This window comes from Dasypus novemcinctus, chromosome 27, assembly GCF_030445035.2.
Source record: "Dasypus novemcinctus isolate mDasNov1 chromosome 27, mDasNov1.1.hap2, whole genome shotgun sequence".
Lineage (NCBI taxonomy): Eukaryota > Metazoa > Chordata > Mammalia > Cingulata > Dasypodidae > Dasypus > Dasypus novemcinctus.
The window spans coordinates 19947519-19963707 of record NC_080699.1 but is presented as its reverse complement, the minus strand read 5'-3'; the positions used below and the strand labels follow the sequence as shown (position 1 = coordinate 19963707).

At 40.8% G+C, this 16189-nt stretch overlaps 1 protein-coding gene across 8 annotated transcripts in view; it reads left to right on the top strand.

The window, feature by feature from the left end:
* Positions 1–301: 301 nt before the first annotated feature.
* USP28 (ubiquitin specific peptidase 28) overlaps positions 302–16189 on the top strand; it is a 70520-nt gene continuing 54632 nt past the window's right edge. For 4 of the 8 annotated variants that reach the window (XM_023591010.3, XM_023591008.2, XM_023591009.2 and 1 more), the window contains exon 1: positions 308–435. In XM_023591010.3, the coding sequence (XP_023446778.2) occupies positions 379–435 (57 nt within the window). In that variant the 5' untranslated portion in view covers positions 308–378. Of the gene's footprint in view, positions 436–1536; positions 1556–16189 lie in introns of those variants that run through there. The other 4 variants (XM_058289396.2, XM_058289397.2, XM_023591007.2 and 1 more) reach the window with 4 other exon arrangements.

The window sequence follows — 16189 nt, the reverse complement described above, 5'->3', positions numbered from 1 at the left end:
GGAGGACGAGACCGCGCGGCGCACAGCCCACGCTTCCCAAAAACCACTTCCCTGGCGCCAAGCGCCCGGAAGTCGCCCGCCGCCGGGGGCGGGCGGGGGCCGTTAGCCGCAGGCGGGGCGCGTCACGTGGCTGGCGCCGCGGTCAGAGCCCCGCGTGCGCGGGACCACGCAGAGCCTCCGAGCCCTCGGGCGCGCGCCGTGCGTGCGCGCGCAGGCCGGGGGGCGGGGCGTGTGGGCCGGGCCTCCGGCGCGCGCGCCGGGGGCGGAGGCGGGGACTGAGCGGGGCTGAGGGCGGGGGCGGGGGCTCCCTCTGCGCGGCTGGCCGGGTGGCGGCGGCGGCGGCGGGACGCCGGGGACCCGCGGAGCGGCGCCTCGGCCATGACTGCGGAGCTGCAGCAGGAGGACGCGGCCGGCGCGGCCGACTGCCACGGCTCGGTGGGCCCGGCGGCGGCGGGCGGGATCCGGGCTGGGGAAGGAGCACGGGCACCGAGTGCCGAGCGGGGACGGGGCGCGGGGCCCGGGCGGGAGCGGCGCGGGGCGGCGAGCGGGCGGCGAGCGGGCTGGCCGGGCCTGGGGGTCCAGCGGGCGCGGGACCGGAGCCGGGTGCGGAGCGCGGCCCGGGCCCGCGGGGCCGAGGTCTCTGCGCCGGAGAGCGGAGATGGGGGATCCGAGAGGAGGCTCCGGTCTTGGCTCGGGGACGCAGAGGCTGGGACTTGATCTTTGGGTTCGTGGACGAGCTGAAGTTCGAGCGGGATTAGGTTTCTCGGAAAACCTGATAAGAAGGGCTGGGCGTGGGGGTGTCTGCCGCAGGGATCTCTGAGGAGAGCTCCTGGGCTCCGACCTGGGGTGAGAAAGTTCCACAAGGGGCAGCGTTGATTGTTTTTGTTTTTAAATCAGTTGTACGCCAGTGTTTTGAAGAGATTAAAGCAGAACTAAGTTATCTCACGGAAAGCGGGCATTTATCAACACCGTGTGAAAGTCCAGGACTCCTAGTTTCCCCACCTAGCTTCCCCTCCCCCCCCCCTTTTTTTTTAAGCAGCAGCCTCCCCAATTATTGCTCTAGATTTTAATCGAGGGGGGAGGACAGGGCGATGAATAGAAGATATGCTGATCATGCTTTCCTATCCCTAATATTTAAGAAGATTGAAATCAATACAAAGATTTCTGGGTTAAAAAGAACACTGGTAACCCACAGGTTAGGAAAAAATCAAAAGGCTAATAATGTTTATGAAGAAACTTGGGAAGTGGGCAATCTGAGAATGTCTTCTAATGTTACTTTGGAATGCTGTAACTTAAACACTACTGCCTCATCTCCAAATACTGCACTTTCTCAAGACAGAATGGGAAATCTGTGTCAGGTATTCAAATATGAGTTTGGAAACGAGGAATATCATAAAATTATTAAAACACTAAGCTGTCAGATATTCCCAAGTGAGAAATCTCTATGCCTTTTTTATTCTTTTATTGTGTTCACAAGGAGACCAGTCAGATCTAACGTTGGTGCACTTCCTTTTTAAACTCTTTGAAAAAGATAACTCCATGTCCTGGACTGCAGGTATGTGGGTGGTATTTCATGCGCTGATTTTTAATGGAAATATTGTTAGATGTTCACAAGTGCCTATTGGAATTTGAGTCATGATTTTTCTCTGTTTAGAAATCAGTTTTATTTGCTTTTAGGACAGTGACTTTTAAAAATGGGGGTGAAAAAATCTTAGTTTTGAGGCGATCATGTTGATTTGGAGAAGAGACTATTTTAAGGGGGAACAAGTCATATTTAAATTTGTTGGGGCCCTGTCAGTTCAGTCCATGTGCCTGTTAATCAGCAGCGTCTTCGTTTACCTCTGCCACAGTTTGCATAGTGACCACTCTGTCAGCACTCTATTTGAGAGTTCCTATGTGAGGTATTTGATGAGCACTTGTATATAAGTCATAGCTATTTTTGGAAGGATTGGAACTCCAGTGGCTGTGGCTGGCAGGAGTACCCCTGTCTCCTGGCGACCTGCAGAGTGATGACATTTGCTGTTCTTCCCAGTGATTTGCTCTATACAGACAGATGATAAACTTGGAATGCTTGATAATGTTTGCCCTTTTTGTTTTTGCTAATGTAAAATGGTAGCAGGGAGCAGGTTCAGTTGAAGGAATCTTTTATGGGGACAATACTTTTCAGATCTCAGGAAATATTTTAATAACTTCTTCCTCTTCTTGAAAAGTTAGATGTTGGAATGGACTTTTCTGTTTTGAAGTCTCTGAGGCATTCTACCTTTCCCTTAAAGGATAATGAATTGTTCTCTTTGAGAAGAGCTAGCCTACCTTGTCCTCAGAAGCTTTTCAAAACCTAGAATGCTTTCCTTCCCTTATTGGTCACTTGTACATGGAACAGGCAGAATCCTTTGTATCCTCCCAAGAATTCTAGTGGGAGAAAAATGTAGTACTCTTGAGAAATAATGCTCTCAATATATACTTGGGTCTAAGAGAGGAAGCTGTGATATCATTAAATCCCCCATGCTGCGGACTGATACTTGAATGTCCAAAGAGATTACTTCCTGACAAGTACCTGTATTTTTATATCTTCTTGACTTAGATAAAATAACAGCAACAAAGTTTTGGTTCTTATAAACCTGTCATTTCTTGGCAGCTGATTTAAGGGATCACATCACGCATTGTCTGTGCTAACTGGAGCTCTTTAAAACCCTGCCCATTTCAGTGAAAATTTAATGCCCTTTTTGCTTTCTCTAGACTTATTGACTTGTCATTGCCTTCTGCCTTGTCTCATTTATTGCAATTTTTGGTACATCAGTAAGTCAGTGCTTGGTTGACTTCCACATCTCTCATAGCACCTCAGCTGCAAATGGTTACAGCTCATGTGAGTATAGTATTTATATAATAAAACATCTTGACAGCATCTTGTCAGGCAAGAGCTTTCCATGAATTTTGTGTATGAGTGTTTTCATCCAAGAAATTTAAACCAATAGCCAGGTATAGCAGGTAGTTTCCTAGGAGAATAACGATGCTGATAATAGTAATAACTAACATTGAAAATGTATTCTATGCTGGTCCCTGTACTTAGATTTTAATATATAATATCTTAATATTTAAGGCAACTCCATGAGTTTTGATGAGGAGGCTTAAATTTGGGTACAGTAATGATTGAGCCCAGGCAATTCTGACCCCTAAGAGCCCAAAATATCTCTGATTCTGCTTCTTAGTGAATGGACCTGTTGTCCTGGATCAGAACCTTCCAGGACTTTCTTAATGTCTACACCTTTCCTTCCCACCCCACCTTCATCTCTTAGACATAATCTAGATGAGTAGTTCCCATCTGGAAGTGATTTTGCCCCCGAGGGGACATTTGACAGTATCTGGAGATCTTTTTAAATGAGTCAAATCAGTGCTACTGGCATTAGTGGCTAGAAGCTAGGAATGCTGCTAGACATCCTACAAGGTACAGGATACTGCCCTCCCCCTAACCCCAAAAATTATCAGGCCCAAAATGTCAATAGTGCTGAGATTGAGAAGCCATGATCTAGACAATTTTTCTTCTCATTCTCCTAAATTATCTCACTCCTCCCTGCCCCCTGCCCACCTTCACTGTCTTCTACTACTTTGCTACTCAAAATATGGTCTGTAAGCCAGCTCCATTTCCATTACCTAGGAGTTTGTTAGAAATGCAGAAACTTGGGTGTGCTGGAGCCAGCTCCTCCTGGCTCTGCAGCTGATGGTGGACATCTCTTCCCAGCCCTGCAGCCACTGCCCTTATGTTGCTGGCTTGTAATCACCGTGGTAGGAGTATTTATACCAAGGAAAATAAGTGAAACTTATTTACTCCCCTTCCTGCCCCCCAGAACTGGTTGTTAAACATTTACCAGCATACTACTGCTTGGGGCCCGCCCTAGACTTATGGAATCAGAGTCTGCGTTTTGACAAAATCCCTGGTGATTCTTTACATCTAAGTTTTGAGCAGCACTGTCCACAGAATTCCCATTTTCCTTTCAGATATGCACAGGTGTTCCTGATCCTAAAACAAATTAACAAGAACAGCAAATCCCCTGCTGCCCTGTCCACCTGTTGTCTTGTCCACTGTCGTAGTTTGGTGAATGTTGCCGATGCAAAGTCCCAGAGATAGGTTGGCTTTTATAATGGGAATTTTATTTGGAGTAAAAGCTTACAGTTCTGAGGCCATGAAATATTCCAATCAAGGCACCATCAGAGATGCTTTGTCACCAAAGTCAGGTCCTGTTGATCCTGGCGTTCTGCCACCTGGTGAAGCAAGATGGCCACCACCTCTGCTCATGTCCTTGCCTTCCCCTCCAGGCTGCCGGTCTCCCAGAGCTCAGCTGTGGGCAACCAGACATAGGGCTTGTCTCTTCCCAGGCTTACTCTTTTTATTCTCTCGGGGCTTCTCTGCCTTTCGACAGCTGTGGACACACCTGGAGTCCTTTCTCACATGGCCAGATCAAATATGGAAAAGCTCCCTTTTCCTATGTCTCTCTCTCTGTATCTCCATTTATATCAGACCCAGCAAGGGGGCGGAGATTCTCGCTAGCTCACACCTCACTGACCTAGTCCAATCAAAAGCCCTAAATCAGGGGTTCTTAATGAGGGGTCAGTGAGCTTGAATTGAAATTCAAGTAAACAGTATTCTTGTGGGGACGTGTTAGTATGGGTGTAACATATTTATTAAATAATACACAGTATAGTGTGGACTTAGTAAGGGGTCCGTGGTTTTCACCTGACTGGCAAAGTGGTCCATGGAACAAAAAAGGTTAAGAACCCCTGCCCTAAATTGATCTTCTCAAGTAATCTACTCAGAGGCTCCTTAACTGAATTTAATACAATCAAAGGGTACCACACCCACAGGAATAGATTAGTTTAAGAACATACTCCCTTTTTTTGGGATTCAAACTGTCATATCCACTTCCTTCCTATTATTTACTTTGTTTACTTTTGATCAGGTTTCGAAGTCCAACTGTTTCTTTTCTGAAACATTTCCAATTACAGTATAATTCAAACACAGAGTAGAGAATACAGAACCAGGTAGGCTGAACTCTTGGCTAATAGGAGACACAACCCCCAGACCAAAAGCAGCCTTGGTTCCCAGATTCCATTGCAGAGCTTGAGGTGGCAGCAGCAGCTTCTGGAAAAGCCCAATTATGAGATGACTCTGAGGACCAGTGTAGGCTCCAGCAGTAAGAGGGCCAGCTGCTCAGTTGCCTGCTGTGAGTGGTTTTATGTAATCACGATCTCCCAGGCCACAGAGAGCCTGGCCAGTGGCAGGCTTTTAGTAGGTGTTTGTTATGAGTGAAAGAAACTGATCCCTTACAGGTGACCGGAGACCGACCACCTTCTGGTCAAATAAGTGGCCTTTCAGTAATGATTCTTTTTACCATTCTCCCTTGATTATTCAAGTGCCTTACTAGAGTCCCATTTCAATGCTTTTTTTTTTTTTTGGTAATGGTCTTCATTACCACCTTTTGTTGGTATTGATGTGGTATTTTGATGTAATCACTTGCAATACTCTTATCACAGGCAGAAGTACCAGAGCAGGCCCTCAACTCTGAATTGGCTGCATCATTTTACAACTTTCTTAGGAAAATTTAGTCCTGGAAGAGATCTTTGAATCTAGCTTAATATAAGCTTATTTATCTTGCAAATTGAGTAAAGGGTTTCGGAAATTGATTTGCTCCCGATGATTATGAGGACTTTAGCCATCTTGGATTAAGGCCCACCCTCATTCAGTTTGGGCACTTAATTAACACCATCTTCAAAGTCCTGTTTACAAATGGGTTCTCACCCACAGAACAGACAGAACAGGTGTTGGGACCGGAACATGCCTTTTGTAGGGGACGTGATTCACTCCCCAATACCCTGCAACTATGGCTAATTAATTTTCTGGCCTCTCCTCCCTTGTCTCTTTGAGCCCTGCGTTATCTTTGTTCTTCCACCTTTCTTCTCTTCTAGGGACTAAGTGTTTACTTTCCTAGCTTTTACTGTCCTTTATGAACTGCTTCTAAATCTTCATTTCTAGTCCTCAGGTACAAATGACTTCCTTTATTTCCAAATGCTTTTGAACAGTTCTGCTTGACTATCATTCTCCTTGGCTGTAAACATTTGCTGCTACCTACTTTTCCAAGGGGTATTATTCGGGGCATGGATATGTATAAGTATATATTTTTGGGTAAGACTTTGTTTTCAAAGCCAAAAATCATCTGACTGAACTCATTTGATACAATCTTGTAAGGTATAAGAAACTTTACAAGTGTTTAATAGCTTCTGCCATATACTTACCAGCTACCGCCCTAAGCACATTTCTTTACGTATATCTTAATCTTTACAAAAACCCTGAAAGGTATGAATTATCTCTTATTACTGATGGGGATACTGAGACTCACATGTTAATATAGATTTAAGGGGCTAATATGAGATTTTAAACCAAAGTTCATTTGCGTCAGTATTGCAGATGAGAAATGTGACTTACCAGGATTAAAGTGTATGTAGTGGAGCCAAGACTCAAATCTTTCTTTCTTGAAGTGTATCATTTTCCCCACTGCAATAAATGCCTTTCTAAGAGCAACTGTTTTGGCTGCCACTTGATTTATGAACACTTTAACGTATATTTTTATTGAACCCTATAGAAACCCTATGTAGTAAAACTTGATATGATCAGGAAGTAGAATTTGCACAGTGAATAACCAGGAAGTGATAAAACTTAGAGTGTCCCTCATTTTTCATCTGTGGAAACTGATTATTTACCCAGAGGCTAATGAGTGTTAGAATCAGGACTACATAATGCCGTTTTCACTATCTAGGCTTTCTTCATGAAAGGAGGGCAAAATACCAGTTACAAAAAGATAAAGATCTGCAAAAGTAGGTGCTAATGGAAGAAACTATCATTGATGTGGAGACCTTGGCCATGGGAGTTGCTGAGGGCAGGGAGAGGGAAGAAGAGGTGTGATGTGGGGTCATTTTCGGGACTTAGGAGTTGTCCTGAATAATATTGCAGGGAAAGATGCAGGACATTGTGTATCCTGTCATAACCCACTGAATGGTGTAGTAAGGAGTGTAAACTGCAATGTAAACTACAATCCATGCAATGCAGCAGTGCTCCAAAATGTATTCCCCAAATGCAGTGAATGTGCCACACTGATGAAATAGGTTGTTGATGTGGGAGGAGTGGGGTGAGGGGGGTGGGAGGGTAAACGGGGAGCTCATTTTTTTTTTTTTTAAAGATTTATTTATTTATTTAATTCCCCCCCCCCCCCCCCCCCCCCGGTTGTCTGTTCTTGGTGTCTATTTGCTGTGTCTTGTTTCTTTGTCCGCTTCTGTTGTCGTCAGCGGCACGGGAAGTGTGGGCAGCGCCATTCCTGGGCAGGCTGGTCTTTCTTTTCACGCTGGGCGGCTTTCCTCCCGGGCGCACTCCTTGCGCGTGGGGCTCCCCCACGCGGGGGACACCCTTGCGTGGCACGGCACTCCTTGCGCGCATCAGCACTGCGCATGGCCAGCTCCACACGGGTCAAGGAGGCCCGGGGTTTGAACCACGGACCTCCCATATGGTAGACGGACGCCCTAACCACTGGGCCAAAGTCCGTTTCCCCATATTTTTTAATGTAACATTTTTTGTGACCTATGTATCTTTATTAAAAAAAGACAAAAATTTAAAATTAAAAAAAAAAAAAGTAGGTGCTACATGATGGCTGGGTAGTCAGTTTAAACTTGAGAAGCCCTGAGGTGAATATTTCTATTTTTCTTATCTTCCTGTCCAAGTTATTGCTTTTCTATTTTCCTTTTTTTTTGGGGGTGGGTGGATGGGTACAAATCTTCTTATTTTAAAAAAATTAAGGTGAAATTCACAGAACATAAAACTGACTGCTTTAAAGTATAAAATTAAGTGGCATTTAGTACACACATGGTATTGTGCAAACACAACTCTTGTCTAGTTCCAAATTATTTTTATCACCTCACAAGAAATCTCTTACCTATTAAGCAGTCACTCCTTATTTCTCCCCTCCCTCCTGTCCCCAGCAACCATCAGTTTGCTTTCTGTATTTATGGATTGACCTATTTTGTATATTTCATATAAATGGAATCAGACAATATATGACCTTTCTGTCTGATTTCTTTCATGTAGCATAATGTATTCGAGGTTCATCCATTTTGTAGCATGGACTAGTACTTCATTCCATTTTATGGCTAAGTCAATATTCTACTATATGAATATACTGCATTGTGGTTATCCATTCTTGTGTTGATGAACATTTGTGTTGTTTCCATCTTTTGGCTATTGTGAATAGTGCTGCAGTGAACATTGGTGTACCTGTATTTGCTTGAGTGCTTGTTTTCTTATATATATATATACATACACATATTCACACCTAAGAGTGGAATTGCTGGGTAATATGGTAATTTTATGTTCAATTTTTTGAGGAACTGCCAAACTGCTTTCTACAGCATCTGTACTCTTATGTTTCTACCAGCAGTGTTTGAGGGTTCCAGTTTTACCAACATTCATTATATTCCTTTTTTTTTTTTTTTTTAACTCTAGCCATCCTAGTATTTGAAGTGGTATCTCATTGTGGTTTTGATTTACATCTCCTTAATGACTAATGATGTTGAACCTTCTTTCGTGTGCTCAATGGCCATTTGTATATCTTTGGAGAAATGTCTGTTCATGTCCTTTGCCCATTTTTAAATTGGTTTGTTTGTCATTTTGTTGTTGGGTTATAGGAGATATATATATATTATGGATATTAAACCCTTATCAGATATGTGATTTCCAAATATTTTCTCCCTTTCTGAAAGTTGTCTTTTCATGTTCTTGATAATGTCCTTTGATGCACAAAAGTTTTACATTTCAATTAAGTCCAATTTATCAATTTTTATCTTTTGTTGCTTGTGTTTTTGGTGTAAAATCTAAGACTCTTACACCTAATATAAGAGCCTGAAGAGTTCTGTTTTCTTTCAAGTGTCTTATAGTTTTAGCTCTTATATTTAGTTCATTGTTCCATTTTGAATTAATTTTTGTATATGGCATGAGGTAAGGGTTCAGCTTCATTCTTTTGCATGTGGATATCCAGTTGTCCAAGCACCATTTTTTAAAGTTAGTGTTCTTTCCCAATTGAGTGAGCTTGGCACCCTTGTTAAAAATTGGTTGGCCATAAATGTGTGGATTTATTTCTGAACTCTCAGTTCTGTTCCATTGATTCATATTTCTGTCCTTGTGCCATTACAACACTATTTTTTGGTTACTATATCTTTGTAGTAAGTTCTGAAATTGGGAAGTGTGATTCTTTCAACTTTGTTCTTTTTCAAGATGGTTTTAACTCTTTGGGGCCCCTTCCCTCCCCTCGAATTTCATTTATGTCTTTTCCAGCTTTTGGAATTTTGATTGGGATTGTGTTGAATCTGTATATCATTTTGGGTACTACTGACATCTTAACAGTATTAGCTTGTCCAATACATGAATACAGGATGTGTTTCCATTTATTTAGGACTTTCGATTTCTTTCAAAAATGTTTTTTGGTTTTCAGTGTACAAGTTTTTTTTAATATCATTGATTAAGTTTATTTCTAGATGTTTTATTCACTTAGATGCTATTACAAATGGCATTGTTTCCTTGATTTCTCCTTGAGATTGTTTGATGCAGGTGAAACACCACTGGTTTTTGTTTTGCTCTTTACCCTGCAATTTTCTGAATTTATTAGTTCTAGGAGCTTTCTTGTGGATTCTCTGGGATTTTCTATATATATAGGATCATATCATCTGCAAACAGGATAGCTTTACTTCCCAAATTGGATGACTTTTATTGAAAAAATAATTTCTTAATATAGTCTCAAAAAAATAAGACGATATGTATAGGATGAAAAATATGCTCGTGTACATTAAAATTCCTGGAAAGATATATCAGAAATATTAATAGTGGTTATTCCTGGGAAATGGGACTAGGGAGTAAGGAAATTTCTTTTTCATTTTATATCTTTTTGTACTATTGGATTTTTTACTCTTTGCATGTGAAAAAAAAGATGAAAAATTTTAAAAATCAAGTGATTTAGTTCCTTTCGTTCTTGCCTTTAAGTTCCAGTTTGAACCCCTCTATACCATGGTATACCTCTATACCATAAGAAAAGCTGAATTTTTAAAAAAGATTTTCATGGTTTTTAAAATATTTACACCATTTGATAAACTGAAATAGCCATTATGCAGAAAACCTACTTTTTGCATAATTATCAAGTAGCCCATTTCAGAGGATTTAATTGTATCCACAAAAGGCTGCTATTTTCTCATTTTTAGAGAGTCATATCCTTATGAGTATTTTAGTTTCCTTCTTCATGAGTAAATTGGACGAACATGGAATCATTGCTAGAAAAAAACTGGGAAAAATATCAGATCTTTTGTGGGCCATTCTTAGTTTTGTGGAGGTTGGAAAGGTTAGTGACAGTTTCAGAATATTTTCTTTTTTTAGGTACCAGTACTGGGGATTGAACCTGGTACCTCTTTGTGGAAAGCCAGCGCTCAACCACTGAGCCACATTGGCTTCCCTGGGTTGGTATTTTGTTTGTTTTGCTTGTTGTTTGTTTTTGTTTTTTTCAGGAGGCACTGGGAACCAGGGACCTCCCATGTGGGAGGCAGGAGCTCAACTGCTTGAGCCACATTCTTTCCCTTCAGAATCCCTTTTTAAAACCCTGTTGTCCAGACTGGGTTTCTGGAGTTGCTGCTATATATTCTTGACTGCTAGTTAACCTTGTTAACAAGTAACCTTGGTTACTTGAGTTTAATTTTAAAATTTGAAAGCCAGATCTTTAATTTGGGAAGGATCTTACTAGGCACATATTGGTAGTTCTTAGGAATAAAACAAAGGAACACTTACCAGTTATTCACTTAGTTTTAAATTGAGCAATGTCTTTGTAAGTATAGACAGCAGGGATGGAGAAGTGTGTGCATCAGAATCATGGAAATAGCATCCCTGGTTGAAGGAACGGAGTAATCAAGAAAGTGCCTCTTCACATGTTAAACTGAGTGCTTTAAAGATAAAGCTCTTCCTTAATTTGTAATCTAACAAATTGGCCTTATTTGACCAAAGAATTTTAATTTAGTTGCAGCAGGACTAGGCCAATATCGTTTGTTATAAAAACTTGATAGCTTAATCTTAAAAATTCTCTTAATAACCCTGTTTATTACTAATTGTGAGGTGAGTTATTTTCTTTGCCTTAAGAAAACCTAAGTCCTGAGAATTGGACTACTTTGTACTAAAATCACAGAGTAGTTGAGGTCAGAAAGCTTCAGTTCCTTCTTTCTAGAGATTTGTGCATGCCTGCCTTTCCTCACTGCCTCTGGGCAAGAAAAGAGAGTACTTTTTGTTTTATGAAAATGATGTGAAGCTAGTGAAGGAAATGCAAACCTGTTGGCTCTTGCCAGCTGCTTGACTTAATTGTGCCCGGTGGACAGGGGCTTGTCTTGTCTCATCTTGGGTGTATACTTTATAAATATCAGTGTAGCTTACGGTGAAAGTAATAGTCAAATCAGCTTCCTGTGAGGTGCAAGAAAAACTGTAGTGATACAGTAGAGTCCTAATGAATTTAGTTTCTCTGTTATTTAAAATTAATACTTAATATATAGTGTTCATTAAGATTTGGGATGTGGGTGCTGTTGAGAACTTAGGTTTAGCTGAATATTTACAGGAGTGAATCGTCAATGGCATAGCTTAATCCTTGTAAAATTCATTGTTCAAACTATCTTTTAATTCAGAACATTTGATGACAGATTTAGTGACCTTGTATAAATAATATAACTTCTTTAAACCTTAGTTTCCTAATTGGCACAGTGGGGATAATGATTTTAGAGTTGTTGTGAGGATTACGTCTATAAGGTATCTAAATTTCCTGAATAAAGTAAGTGTTCAATAAATGTTAGTTATAATTATTATCAGCACTGTCCTGTCTGTAAACCCAGTAGGCACTGTCCTGTGAGTAATTCAAAGTAGACAGTGTTAAATAGTTCCAGCTCTTAGCGAGGCAAGAATTTCATTTTGAATATAACTACAGAATCATATGGTGAGAAATACAGAATGAAGACAGTAAGCCTCATTCATTCACAGACTCCTTCACCAACATGGGAAGTTAGAAAGGAAAGAGAATAGTATACGCCAGAGTTCTTGGGAACAATTTATTGGAGGAGGTAAGGCATATATAACCCGTGACTGTAGATTGGTATTCCATAGTCACAGATTATAGGAAATATTACTAGAGATAAGAGAGGCAAAATTCCAATGCAAGAGAGAAGGGGATTGTGACATAAAGGAGTAGAAGAAAAAGTTGAGCAGGTAAAGGTTGTAGTCAGGTTGTGGTATTTGAATGACAAGATAAAGAATTTGGATTTGAATTAAACATGTAGAATATTGTTCTTGGAGCTGTACAAAATACTTTTAAAGAATATATTAGAGGGAAGCGGATTTGGCCCAACGGATAGGGCGTCCGCCTACCACATGGGAGATCCAAAACCCAGGGCTTCCTGACCTGTGTGGAGCTGGCCCACGCTCAGTGCTGATGCACGCAAGGGGTGCCGTGCCACGCAGGGGTGTCCCCCGAGTCAGGGAGCTCCACGTGCAAGGAGTGTGCCCCGTAAGGAGAGCCACCCAGCGCGAAGAGAGTGCAGCCTGCCCAGGCGTGGCGCCGCACACACATGGAGTGCTGAGGCAGCAAGATGACACAACAAAAAGAGACACAGATTCTGGGTACCACTGACAAGAATACAAGTAGACGCAGAAGAGCACACAGCGAATGGACAGAGAGAGCAGTCAACTGGGGATGGGGCGGGGAAGGAGAGAGAAATAAATAAATCTTTTTTAAAAAAAGAATGTATTAGAGAAGTTGTAGGTTTACAGAAAAATAATGCCAAAAATACAGAGTTCTCATATTATCTCGCCTCACACACACAGTTTTTTCTATTATTAACATTTTGCATTAGTATGGTACCTTTGTTAGAGTTGATGAAAGAATATTATGATTATACTATAAACTCTGCTTCATAGTTTACATTAGGATTCACTGTGTTGTATAGTCCTGTAGTTTTTGTGTTTTGTTTTTATAAGCTTTTATTCTAGTAACATACATACAACCTAAAACTCACCCTTTTAACCACATTCCAGTATAATTCAGTGGTGTTAATTTCACTCATCATGTTGTGCTACCATCACCATCATTCATTACCAAAACTCTATATCAATTAAACATTAACTCCCCATTCCCTACCTCTGCCCTGGTAACTGGTATTCTATTTTCTGGCTCTAATTCACTCATTCTAATTATTTCATAACAATGAGATCATACAGTATGTGTCCTTTTGTGTCTGGCTTATCTTACTCACGTGATGTCTTCAAGATTCATCCACATTGTTGCGTGTATCAGAACTTCATTCCTTTTTTATGGCCGAATAATATTCCATTTATGTATACACCGCATCTTGTTTATCCATTCATGTTGATGGACACTTGGGTTGCTTCCACCTTTTGGCAATTATGAATAATGCCACTGAACATCAGTGTGTACATTTCTCTTTGAGTCTCTGCTTTCAGTTGTTTGGGTACATACCTGGCAGTAGGATTGCTGGGTCATATGGTAATTCTGTACTTCTCAGGAACTGCCAAACTGCCTTCTTCACGGGCTGCACCATTTTTCATTCTCAACAACAATGAATGAATGTTCCTATTTCTTCATATTCTCTTCAACACTTGTAATTTTCTGTGGGTTTTTTTTTTTTGGTGTGTCTGTGTGTGTTTTGTTTGTTTTTTTATAGCAGCCATTCTAGAGGGTGTGAAATGGTATCTCATTGAGGTTTTGATTTGCATTTCCCTGATGGTTAATGGTGTTGAGCATCTTTTCATGTGTTCTTTGACCATTTGTATATCTTCTTTTGGAGAAATGTCTATTCAGGTCTTTGGCCCATTTTTTAATTGGGTTTGTTTTTTGTTTTTTGTTGTTGAGTGGTAGGACTTCTTTGTACATTCTGGATATTAAAGCGTTATCTAATATATGGTTTCCAAATATTTTCTCCCATTCTGTAGGTTATCTTTTTACTTTCAAAGTGAAGTCCTTTGATGTACAAAAGTTTTTAATTTTGATGAGATCCTATTTATCTCCTTTTGTTTGTGCTTTTGGTTTAAAGTCTCAGAAACCATTGCCTAACACAAGGTCCTGGTGATGCATCTTTGTGTTTTCTTCTAGGAGTGTTATAGTTTTAAGTCTGATCCATTTTGAGACAGTTTTTGGGTATGGGGTGAGAAAGGGGACCACCTCCATTCCTTTGCCTGGATATCCATAGATATCCATTTCTCCAGTACCATTCGTTAAAGAAACTATTCTTTCCCCATTGATTGGACTTAGCATCCTTGTCAAAAATCACTTGACTGTAATTGTGAGAATTTATTTTTGTTCACTTCCTTTCATCTATGTGTCTGTCCTTGTGTAAGTACCATGCCCTTGTGATGACTGTAGCTTTGAAATAAGTTTTAAAATTGCAGTGTGTGAGTCCTCAAACTTTGTTCATCCTTTTCCAGGTGCCTTTAGCTATTCAGGGTCCTTTGACCTTTCATATAAACTTGATGATTGGCTTTTCTATTTCTGCAAAGAAGGATGTTGGAATTTTGGCTGGGGTTGCATTTAACTGTAAATTGATGGGGGTAGTATTGACATCTAGCAACACTTAGTATTCTAGTCCATGAACACAGAATGTCCTTCCATTTATTTAGGTCTTTGATTTTTTTAAAACAATTTTTTGTAGTGTTTTTGTGTAAGTCCTTTTACATCCTTGGTTAAATTTATTCCTAGATATTTGATTATTTTAGTTTTTATTGTAAATGGAATTTTTTTTTTTATTTCCTCTTCAGATTGTTCTTTCCTAGTATATAGAAACACTAGTGATTTCTGCATTTCATCTTATACCTCATCTTTTGCTGAATTCATTCATTAGCTCTAGTAGCTTCTTTGCGTGTGTGTGTGTGTGTGTGTGTGTGTGTTTAAGGAATCTATGTGTAGGATAAAGTCATCTGCAGATAGGGAGAGTTTTACTTCTTCCTTTCCTATTTGGATGCCTGTTGTTTCTTTTTGTTGCCTAATTGCTCTGGCAGAACTTTCAGTGCAATATGGAATAACAATGGTGACGGGGCACATCAGTGTCTTCCTGATCTTAGGGGAACAGCGTTCAGTCTTTCACCATTGAGTATTATGTTGGCTCTGGGTTATCATCTATCTCTTTTATCACGTTAAGTATGTTTCCTTATATTCCTGTTTTTCTAATTTTTTATCAGGAAGTGCTGGATTTTGTTAAATGCCATTTCCACATGAATTGAGATGATTGTGTCATTTTTTTCCTTCATTCTATTAATATAATGTATTACATTAATTGATTTTCTTTTTTTTTTTTTTAAAGATTTATTTATTTATTTAATTTCCCCCCCTCCCCTGGTTGTCTGTTCTTGGTGTCTATTTGCTGCGTCTTGTTTCTTTGTTCGCTTCTGTTGTTGTCAGCGGCACGGGAAGTGTGGGCGGCGCCACTCCTGGGCAGGCTGCTCTTTCTTTTCACCCTGGGCAGCTTTCCTCACGGGCGCACTCCTTGCGCGTGGGGCTCCCCCACGCGGGGGACACCCTTGCGTGGCACGGCACTCCTTGCGCGCATCAGCGTTGTGCATGGCCAGCTCCACACGGGTCAAGGAGGCCCGGGGTTTGAACCGCGGACCTCCCATATGGTAGACGGACGCCCTAACCACTGGGCCAAAGTCCGTTTCCCTAATTGATTTTCTTATGTTCGATCACCCGTGCATAGCTGAGGTAAATCCTACTTGATTATGGTATATAATTCTTTTAATTTTTATTTTTTATTTTTTTAGGAGGTGGTGGGGATTGTACCTGGGACCTCATACATGCATAGCATATTTAACCACTGAACTACACCTCCACTCTGTATATAATTCTTTCAATATGCTATTTGGTTTGGTTTGCCAGTATTTTATTGAGGATTTTGTATATATTCATAAGGGATATTGGTCTATACTTTTTACCTTGTGGTATCTTTACCTGACTTTGTTATTAAGGTAAATTAGGGTGATATTGACCTCATAGACTGAATTACAGAGTGTTTCCTACTCTTCAGTTTTTTTGGAAAAGGTTGAGCTAGTTTAGTGTTATTCTTGGAATGTTTGGTA